The sequence below is a fragment of the Quercus lobata genome, chromosome 12 (genome assembly GCF_001633185.2).
Source record: "Quercus lobata isolate SW786 chromosome 12, ValleyOak3.0 Primary Assembly, whole genome shotgun sequence".
In the NCBI taxonomy this organism is placed as follows: domain Eukaryota; kingdom Viridiplantae; phylum Streptophyta; class Magnoliopsida; order Fagales; family Fagaceae; genus Quercus; species Quercus lobata.
Genome location: NC_044915.1, coordinates 42,402,206 through 42,413,683, shown reverse-complemented (window position 1 = coordinate 42,413,683; position 11,478 = coordinate 42,402,206). Strand labels below are relative to the sequence as shown.

The window sequence follows — 11,478 nt, the reverse complement described above, 5'->3', positions numbered from 1 at the left end:
AAAGATTGCCCCGTCAAAATTAATTTTTGCTATGTCCGCCGTTGGAGCTCTCCAACATTGCCTACTTCGTGTTTGCCTCTCTAACAAAGACATTGTCGGAGTAGTTTGGCAGGCTTGATACTCGGCAAGCATCTTCTTGGATTGTTGGGCGATTTGGTAGACGTTGCAAGCCGCTTGGTAAAGTTGGACCTGGTTTCTTTGTCTCCAGATCATCCATGTAGTCATGGCAAAAAGTTCGGTGTTATTTTGCTGCTCTACCATCCAGGATAATAGCTCTTTGAAGTTGAGAAAAGGTGCCTCCCTTCGACAAGACCATAACTCATGATCAACCCAGATAATGTCAACTTCCTTACACATCCAGATGGCATGTAAAACAGTTTCATGAGCTTCATGGCAGTAGTCACAAAGAGGATCGCCAATGGTTTTCCTTCTCACCAAATTCGCTTTTGTTGGCATAGAGCAAGCACGCCATATCAAATTCTCCACTTTGTTTGGCACCTGAAGAGATCACAATCCCTTCCAAAGCTTTGAATCCGAGAGTGAGTGCTGTTGGGCAAAATGCAGCTCGGTTTCTTCCTTCAAGACTCCATCAATCAATTCTTCATTCCACTGCCTTGTTGTTTCATTGATCAGCTCTACCACTGTTGAGTTCTCCATTAATTCAATAGGGTGGGATAGCACTTGGGGAGAGTGTTTCCTTGGGAGCCAGGAATGCTGCCATATTTTAATTTTTTCCCCATTTCCAACTCTCCATCTAGCACCTCGTTGCAAGACTTCTCTACCATTAAGAATGCTCCTCCAAGTATAGGAGTCATATCTTGTCTCATTTGCTTCCATGAGTGTACAATTTGGAAAAAAACCTTGCTTTAAACAACTTGTAAAAAAGAGAGGACTTATTCTGAATAAGGCGCCAAGCTTGTTTTGCTAAAAGCGAGTCATTATAAAAAGCCAAATCTCTAAACCCCATTCCACTCTCCACTTTTGATTTTGTCATCTAGTCCCACCTTACCCAATGGATCTTCCTCCGCTTCCCTCTTTGACCCCACCGAATTTTTTTTATCAATGACTCAATTTCTTAGTACAAGCCTAAAGGAATTTTAAAGCAACCCATGGTGTAAGTGGGAATGGCTTGAATTATGGCTTTGATCAACACTTCCCTTCCGACTTGTGAAAGCAACTTTCCCTCCCACCCTTGTAATTTCTACCACACCTTCTCCTTAAGATAATTAAAACTTGCTTATTTACCCTTCCCCACAAGTGATGGCAGCCCTAGGTACTTCTCATAATGCAGAATTTCTTAAACCCCTAGAGCACGCTTAATGTTGGTTTTGGTATTTGGAGGAGTGCACCTACTGAAGAATAGGGGAATTTTGTCCTTATTCACTTTTTGGCCCAATGCTCTCTCATAGGTTTCCAAGATTTTCAGCATCTTATCACATTCCTCCTCTGTTGACTTGCAAAAGAGAAGACTATCATCTACGAAAAATAGATGTGTTAGTTTAGGGCCCCTCCTACAAAGAGAGAATCCATGAATATCTCCATTCCTTTTAGCATGTTTGATCAAACCATTCAATCCTTCCATGCAAAGCAAAAAAATAAATTGTGATAGAGGGTCACCATATCTAATGCCTCTAGTTTGGTGAATAAGACCCCTTGGTTCACCGTCAATTAAAATGGAATATGTGACCATCTTAACACAAAGCATAATCAAATTTATCCATTTTTCATTAAATCTCATTTTCCTTATCAACTCTTCTAGGAAAGACCACTCAACCCGACCATATGCCTTACTCATATCTAATTTAAGCGCTATAAAGCCCCATTTTTTGGAATTATATCTATGCAAATTATGTAAAGTTTCAAAGGCAATCATGATGTTATCTGATATCAATCTATCTTTGGTAAAAGTTGATTGGTGTTCAGTGATAATCATAGGGAGTAGTGTTTTCAAACAGTTGGCAAGCAGTTTAGAGAAAATTTTGTACAAAACATTACAAAGACTAATAGGTCGAAATTGGTGCACATTCAGTAATTTTAGTCTTTGTAATGAGTGTAACAAAAATGTGGTTTAAGGGGTGTGGTAGGGTACCTGAATTCAGCCGTGACAAAACTAAGGTTATGACATCCTTGTCCATGGTGCTCCAAAAGTGTTGGTAAAACAGCGATAGCATCCCATCTGGGCCAGGGGCTTTTAATAGTGCCATTTGTTTCATAGCTGATAATACCTCTTCTTCCTTGAACTCACAGCATAGGGAAAAGTTCATCTCTTTAGTGATCACAGTAGGTACATGGTTTAGAACACAGCTTGATGGATCTATTCTTTTAAATGTGAATAGCTTTTGGTAGTAATCTATTACAATTGTTGCTACTTCATCTGGTTCAACTTTCCATGACTCCTGCCCATCTTTGATTCTCACAATCTAATTTTTTCTATACCTCTTTGTAGCCCGACTATGAAAATACTTTGTATTTTTATCACCCTGACTAGCCCAAAGGAGTCTAGATCACTGTGCCCGCATCCTCGCTTCCCTATCCAAAAGAACATTAATTTCAACTTTCAATTCTTGAACCCTTGATTTTCTCCAAGATTCATTGCCTCATTTTCGGCCTTATGCAGCAATTCCTTTTTTCGGATCAGTTCTTGTCTCACGCTGCCAAAGACATTACGATTCCACCAACTTAGATCAGCCCACACTTCTCATTTTTTTTTAGGATTTCATTGCTTGGATCCAAACTACTTTTGTGATACCATGCTGCCTGAACTGTTTCTTCATAACTTGGGTTAGACAACCACATCTCTTCGAACCTGAAGTATTTCTTTCGTTGAGGTAAATCTAGAGGAGCAAAGACAATTAGTAGTGGTTTATGGTCTGAAGAATTCGCTTGTAAATGGAAAACTCGAGAACCAGGGAATTTTAAGAACCAACTACTTGTAGCTAAACCCCTATTCAGCCTCTCCCAAATTGAATGACCACTTTTAAAGTGCTTGCTCCATGTGAATTTCGGCCCCACATAGCCTAAATCCATAAAATTACATTCATCGATAACATCGCGAAATAATTGCATCTGATTGTGTGGTCTGAAGGCCCCTCCCAATTTTCGTCTTATTTTGTAATTTCATTAAAGTCACCAACATATAACCACGGAACTCCTTGGCAGGAGTTGAATTGCCTGAGAATTTCCCAAGCCTCCCTCCTTTTACTTGTCTTTGGTTTGCCGTAAAAACCCTATCAAACGCCAATCATTATCCGTACCCTTATCTATTGTAGCATCAATATAATACCGATGTGAACCTTCCATCTTCAAATTTATTGTTGACTTCCAAAACATAACCAAACATCCTCCTCGTCCTTATGTCGGTACCACCTATCTATGGTCAAAATTAATATTTCTTTGAACTAATTCTAGCCTTGCATCATCTGTCATGATTTCGGCTAAAAAAATGATAGAGGGATCTTTTGCCCGTATAATATCTACAAGCTCTCTCCCTGTACATAGATTCCCAAGCCCACAACAGTTCCATGCTAGACAACTCATTGTGCCTGGTGGGGCTAATGATTAACCTCCACCAATTCAAAAAGAGCTCCGTTATCATCCTAAAAAACCTAACGACATTTAGATGGTAATTTTGAATGATCATTAAAGTTGGTAGCATCTTGTTTCTGCCCTGAGGATAGTTCAACATGATGGTTGTTTGTGGATGGGGGTCTTGGTCAGCAGCTCCATGTTGGTAAGACACAAAGTGGCTTAGGGTTTTGGGAAACCTTATTTGACTTATGGGATGCATATGCCTCGTTCCCCTTTGCTACTTGTGTCTCATGTATTTGGACATGAATTCGGACTAAGGGAGATTCCTTCACACCTGGCATTAACATGGATGGCTCTTCAGAATTAAATTTTGAAAACTCCCCATCATTATCCTTTAATTGGGTGTTGAATTCTCTTGTTGTTGTATCTAGCCCATTTGATTAGGAATTAAGTCCATTAATCACACCTTTATCCGGACCAATTGATTGGGAATTAATCCCATTAATCACACCTATATCCGGACAAATTGAATGAGAATTTATCCCATTAATCACACCGCTATTTGTGGGAATCAATTCATGTAACGGGACATTAATTGGAGTAACGCCAGGGCATGCATTACTGAGTTTCTCAGAAGTTTCAGTGTCCAAACGGTTACCTAACTTGCTACTCCGATGATGGTTGGAGGTCACCAGAACGGGAGGGTTCATCGTGGATTTCACCGAAGCTTGACCTGAGGAATCGCAGACCATAGAATTGCTGCTGGTTCCTGTTTTCTTGGATGAGTAAAACCCTAGTACAATAATCGCATTTTTCCTCAATGAAATGAATGCAGGGGCACGGATACTTGGACCAAATTGCCTTAGATCAGGTAGTAGCGTTCCTTCACTTTCAATCCACATCTGATAGTCCTTATCATCATGTGTTAGCCTACCACACCAATAGCACAAATTAGGGAGTCTCTCATATCTGAAACTTATCCATGTTTGCTTCTCATTCTTCAAAAACATTAGACGTCCACGGCATAATGGAAGGGATAAGTCAATTGATACCCTAACTCGTAGAAAATTGCTGCCATCTGCCTCTTTAAAGTCAGGGGGCCAAGTGACCTCTCCAATGACTGCACTAATATTCTCTGTCATATAGCATGGTGGGATGCCATGAAGTTGGACCCAAAAACTTGTTCTATCAAACTTGAGCTCCTGCACAGGGATCTTTTTTTCATAACGTTGCATCACCACTAGGTCCTTGTCAAAGCTCCATGGTTCACTTAGGAGAATTCTGTCCACATTCGCCTTATTATCAAAACTAAACTGCATTTTGTGATCTCCAAGGTTCTGAATTTCGAAGCCATTCTGTGCTCTCCATAAAGGAGTAAAAATTTTTGCGATCACATCAATGTTCAAAGCTCTCTTTGTCAGGAACTTCACTGCAATACAGAAATCACTTAAGCTATCTTCTTCAGTAAGGCAGCAGCTAGGTCCTTCCCTATTAGACAGTGTTAAACGGCTCCAATCTTGTGCAAGATCATCCATTGCTTGGGTGATAATTCCTAACCTCACACTCCTGTTTCCCAAACCCCCAAAACAAGAAACCACTAGTCGAGGAATATTTCTATTCCACGAAGACTACCTACACCTTCTTGATGAAGGGACAAACTATTCTACTACACCCAAGAAGACTAGCTCCTTTGTGAGAAAAACTTATATGTGTATATATATATATATATATATATATAGATGAAAGGTTTAAAATAAACTTTTGGTCCTAAACTTGGTGTTAGTTTCATTTTGGTCCTCACAAATGAATTTTATGCTTTGGCTATATATGGCAATAAATGTGCAGAATATTTTAGATCAAAAGCTTGATCAACACAGACGTTGGCTATCTGAGGAGTTATAGTACTCTTTTTTGGATGAACTTGGAACATACACTTATAAGGCCATCTTTACTTCCTTTTTTTTTCTATTAATTGTTTAATTTATATTGAATAAAAAATTATTTTTATCTTGTAATATTAACCATTAAGGAAGGTGTTAAATGGTGGCTTTATAAGTATTTAAACTACCTTGGGAGTTAAACTACTTGTTTTTGGGTGTGTTTAGAGTTTACAACTATAAGGCCGTCATCTACTAATCTCCTTGTTAAATGAATCAAGTTCAAGCACTAAGGTACTTGATGATTTACAAAAAATCAGCGAGCCAATCATGCATCCAAGAGTGTTGGATGACCTGTAAGAAGAAAGAATGTCATTGAAAGGCACTAGTGTGGTGTCAACCTAAAATTCCCCAATGCTTATGTTAGGATCAATAAAAAGAGGATGATAGTATCTATGGCTTGCTTCATTGTAATGGTTCCCTTTAATTATGGTCCTTATGGGGGTTGTTTTTAGGGATTTATTCTTTAATAATGAGATGTGAGCAAGATGTAATAATTGGAATCTTGATGTTGTTTGTTACTCATGCTTAGACATGCTTGGGCTCGTCTATCTAAACTGACCATAAGGAGTTTGCCCTAGACTTTCTTAAGGTGGGTGGTCAAAGTATGGAGATGGGTTATCACTTAACTTTGTCATAGAAAGGGTACATTGTCTCAAGAGCATGGTTGTCAAAATCTCAATTTGGATTCTCCAATCCTACGATTTTACGATCTCACCTGTCCAAAATGATCTGGATCTTTGCGATCATTCAGGATAGGTAGGATCGTACGATTCTGACGATCCCAAACAACCTTGGTTTCTTGTAATATTCTTTAACTTGATAAAAGGCTCAGTTGAACCCAAATGAAAAATAAAATCCCAATAGACCAAGTTTTTCCACTTTAATGTAGAGAGTGTCAATTGGACCCAAAAAAAAAAAAAAATCTCAATAGAGTGTCACGTTTTGAGGTTTTTGGTCTCTTTAAATGATGCTTACAAATTGATGTAGCGATGTATGGTAATTATATCAATGAATATATAATTTATGTGATTATTTAACATACCAATGTGTATTTTTTTTCTCAAATAATGTAAAATCTTACGATCCATGATCCGATCCTACAATTCACAATCCTACTTACTTTTCACGATCCTACGTAAGATCCCTATGAAAGATGAGGAATCGTCTTTGAGAATCTCACGATAGATGAGATCTTTCAAGTTGTCATCTAGAAGAGGTGACCCATTGTTCACAAATGGAGAGGATCGTCTTAATCAACAACATGCATTTTGAAACATTTCTCACATAGCACGCTTGTTTTGAAAAAAAAAAAAAAAAACTCGTTCCTAAACTAAACAATCAACAATGATCAATTATTGAGTTCTAAAATAATGAACTTTTTCCGTTTAAAACATTTTTCCTTTTCTTTTTACAGAAAATAGTCAAATATTGTTCCAACAAAATCGTCACATGATCTAAATTAACGACCAACCTTCACCGTTGGCTCTACGTGATTCTCCTTCAGATGGGGGCTATTATATATTCATATTATGTTTGTCAATCTTCAAAAGAAGAATGATACATGAAAAAATGAGAAGAAATAAAATTAAGAGTGAATTCAACTCCATGAATTTTTACTATAGCAAAACGTTTGGAAAAATTCAAAAAAGGAGCAAATGAAAGTCGTGGTCTAGCTGACTATCGTTGAGTACGGGCCAACAACACGTATGGTTGAAAAATGTTACCATTCAAACGTTGAGCCTAAGACTGACTTATAGAAAAATTCCAGCTTTTGAATGGGAATTTTCTCATGCGTGTTTGACTATTTCAAAATATAATTTAATGCCCACCTCACCTGAATGAAAAACTTGTTTATATGGCACTCTTGCCTAAAACTTAATCATACTTGCCATTCACTCTTCCTTGTAGTTTCTTCACCCTGGAAAACAGTTTTTCTCAATTTTGATTAGGGTTTCAAAGATCAAACTCAACATGACTGATACATTGACAGAAGCTCAGGTTGCTGAGTTCCGGGAGGCCTTTTGTCTCATCGACAAGGACTCCGATGGTGTGTTTTCTTGTAGCTAAATTTTTTTTTAATGCATCTTTGTTCTTAATTACTTTAGCACCTAGCAATTGATGTATATATATGTTTGATTTAAAATAATAATAATTCTCTCATGTCATAGAGGATATATAGTTGAGGAAATGAGCTTTGCAATTAATAGTTGTGTGGTTCAGGTTCTAGTTGTATAAAACTGCGTGTTTCTTATCAAAAAAAAAAAAAAACTGTGTGTTACATTATTTTTGAGAGTTTAAGAGTCCAATCTTTTTTATTTGTGTTTTGCTATGCCAGATTACTAATAAAGCCGTTTGGTTCTTGTTTCTTAATTCACGGAGATATAAAACTAGTACCAATTCTCAAATGTGTTTCGAAATCTGTTTTTTAATGAATTATATTTAAAACAGCCTATTTTTCAAAGAATATGATGAAATAGGAAAATTTATGTTTTCAGTTCAGAGAAACAAACCTCTTTTTTTTTTTTTTTTTTTTTTGCTGAAGAACCAGAGAAATATATTGTTTGTAATATTTTTTGTTTGGCCTTTTTCTGAAAACACTTTTTAGAAACAAATGTCTGAAAGCAGGATCAAATAGGCTTAATGCTTCCAAAAACAAGCATAATGAGAAGAAAACAGTTGAATATTTCTGTTTGGGTATAAAATTGGGACTTGTTATATTAGTCTAATTTGACAATTAGTTTGTTGAATTGTCGGTAACGTCGGAGTCATGACTCATGGGTGAAGTCACGGCTATAGGGGTCTAGAAGGGACAATTGACCCCTAATTAACCCCAGTCCCACGAAAAAAGTCCAGTCCCTATGAAAAATATATTTCCCTTAATAAATGGCCACTTTTGTCTCCTACAAACACATACATACATACATACATATATATATATATATATATATAAAAAGTTAGATTCAAGTTATACTTGATATAATTTTAAGTAATATTATACCACTTAATAACGTATTATTATATGCAAATTTTGACAAATCTACTGTTAGACTACATTATTTCATATATTTTTCATACTCGCAAAATTTCATAATGATCAAAGATTAATAGTCATGTTATCAATCAATTGTTTAAATTCAAATTTTTGTAGTTTAAAATAATTCATAAAAGATGATTTTGTAAATCACATAGTAAATAACATTCGATTGGCATGAAAATTGATATGCATGTTAAGCACACATAAAACATGTAATTCATCGATGAGATTCTTAAAATTGGGTGATGTAACATTACTTACAGTTACACTAGGTGTAACTTGATCCTCTTTCTATATATATATATATATATATATAGTCTCCCATATGTGGTCCTATATAAACTAGAAATTTTCTTTCCTCCTAGGGTTCCAATTTGTTATAATAATAATAATAATAATAATAATAAAAGGTCTTCTAAATTTTATTGGTCTTACAATTAACATGATAATAATAAAAACTAATATTATATTTTCGTTGTTTTTTTTTTAATCTATATAATTCAATACCTCTTTTGTGTTGCATTTGAATTTAAGGATTTAAAGTAAATGATTCAAAAAGAATTACTATTACAGAGTAGTTTATATGGATTTTAACTATATATAATGGATTTGAGCTTTGAGAACTTGCTTCAATTGAAATACTTGTGTGTTAATTTTGAAATAATATCTTGCATACCAATCATTTCAAATCCATTATTAATATATAAATTACCCCTGAATTTCATTAATAAAATTATATTATATATACTTTTATTTTATTTAATCTATTTAAACTAAAGTCGATATATAATATATCTCTTCAAATACTTCGATTCGAATGAACCATTGGGGTTTTCTGCAATAAATCCATATTTGGAATAATGGGGGGAGAGAATTGAGAGCATAAGAAAAAGAGGTTATTAGGCATTGTATAAATTCTTAAAAGAAATCAACACATATATAGAACTTTCTGAAAATTTTCAATTACATCATCAGTTTTTTTAATACTTCTATGTTGATTTAAATTTTCAATTTACTCTTAAGAATTCAAATGACTTATTTAAAAATTTCTTATATTTATATTAAGTTTTCAAATTAATATATATAAACTATTTTTCTTTATATCTTTTTACTATATGAAATATATACTACAGTTAATTATTATTAGGAAGAAATATGGATATAATTAGATTATTTAGTCCTAAATCACCTTGCATCTTTTGAATCTCCTAGACCCCCACTCAAATAAATAAAAACTTTCCATCTCATTTCAATTTGCAGTTACATTAATTATATTTCTTATATGACAATTAAATAGGTTAATTGTTTATTTTATTTTGTTACTTATATTATTTAACATTTTCTAAATTATTTCTGTCTTCAAGTTTTAACACTATCTTTTAATATTGTCTCCCTTAATTAAAATCTTGACTTCACCACTTGAAGGCTACATCACTATGGAAGAATTGGCAACAATAATTCAATCATTGAACGAAAATCCCACAAAAGAAGAAGTTCAAGACATGATTGTTGAAGTTGATGCTGATGGAAGTGGGACAATAGACTTTGAAGAGTTCTTGAATATTATGGCAAGAAAAATGAAGGTATATAAGATCTTTTTTTTTTAATGAGAGGGGGTGGGGGAGTGGTAATTGGGGTTTGATTTTATATTGTTAGTAAATTTCTTAAGTAGTTTTTAGATTTTGACAAGGATGTGATTCTAATAGGAAAATGTTGCCGATGAGCTAAAAGAAGCCTTCAAAGTATTCGACAGGGATCAAGATGGATATATTTCAGCTAATGAGGTGAGACTCCCCACCCCCACCTTCATGTATGTGGTAGAGCTTGTTTTATATGTGTATAAATTTTAAAAAAATATATATATAACTGTACTTTTGCCTATTTTATTTTCCATTTATTGGCTTTTCAAGTTTTTATTTTTCCTTTCCAATTTTGGAGCTATCACAAATTCTTTTTGCTTTATATCTTCTTCTTTTTTTTTTTTTTGTTTGATCTGGGCTTTATATCTTTCTTAGTTTATCTTTATATAAATGTAAATAATATGATTAGTTCTTATACCTTAACTAAACCAAGACATTTTTGTAATGTAGCTGAGACAAGTAATGATAAATTTGGGGGAGAGACTGACAGTGGAAGAGGCTGAACAAATGATTAGAGAGGCTGATTTAGATGGTGACGGTCAAGTCAGCTATGAAGAATTTGCAAGGATGATGATGCTTAATTGATCTTATTCAATAAATTAAAATGGAAAACTTCCCCAATTCTTGTCAATGTCCCAACTTCCTTCCTTTTTTATTTTTTTTATTGCAATACACTGTGCAGTTTTTTTTTGGGGGGTGGGGGGTTGGTTGAGGGGGGTAAATAAATAGAATATGGTGTTATTATACTGATGATGACGAAATATAGATGCTGGTAATTTCCATCATGGTTAGCCAGATAGTCCACACAAATTTGAAGTTAGAAATTAGAATAAACCATGTTTTGGGTTGCCAGAGTCTAGGCTTCATTTTTTTACCTTGTAATAAAATTGGTACAGATTATATGGTATACATCTTCTGTGTATTTTGTAATTCCTGTACAATATTAAGACTCTTTGAAAAATATATATATTAAGAACTTTTTTTGATAAGTGATGCATGAATAAGATCTATAAGTCATCAATCAGACTATGTCAACTATTCTAATAAAAAACTCCTTAACTCTTTAATCCACAACTTCACTTTTTTAATGAATGCCAGTTAAACATGTGTTGATTAAAAATTCAAATTAGCGCTCGAATCCTGTTCCTAACCTACGTGTTGCTTCTTCTTTTTTATTTATTTATTTATTAGGATTAAGAATAACAATGGGATGGTATGAGGTTGAATTATTATTGCCCAATTTGCCCCATTCTGTTTTGGTCCTTTTGGGTCAAGGTAAACCCATGATTTTAAAACTAGACTGGGGCCAAAAACAGTTTTGCCTCCAATTCTTGGT

The 11,478-nt window shown here is 34.6% G+C and overlaps 1 protein-coding gene across 1 annotated transcript; it reads left to right on the top strand.

Moving 5' to 3' along the window:
- Positions 1-7,337: 7,337 nt before the first annotated feature.
- Positions 7,338-11,060, top strand: LOC115972133 (calmodulin-like protein 11). Its single transcript, XM_031092303.1, has 4 exons — positions 7,338-7,515; positions 9,928-10,085; positions 10,209-10,286; positions 10,593-11,060. The coding sequence occupies exons 1-4, from the start codon at positions 7,440-7,442 to the stop codon at positions 10,725-10,727; spliced, it is 447 nt and encodes a 148-aa protein (XP_030948163.1). The 5' UTR covers positions 7,338-7,439; the 3' UTR covers positions 10,728-11,060.
- Positions 11,061-11,478: the final 418 nt, after the last annotated feature.

Bases quoted from the DNA above. Each gene is read 5' to 3' on its own strand.
- LOC115972133 (XM_031092303.1), top strand. From the start codon at position 7,440: ATGACTGATACATTGACAGAAGCTCAGGTTGCTGAGTTCCGGGAGGCC. The intron at 10,086-10,208 runs GTATATAAGATC...TGATTCTAATAG, and splicing joins TTATGGCAAGAAAAATGAAG to GAAAATGTTGCCGATGAGCT. The intron at 10,287-10,592 runs GTGAGACTCCCC...TTTGTAATGTAG, and splicing joins GATATATTTCAGCTAATGAG to CTGAGACAAGTAATGATAAA.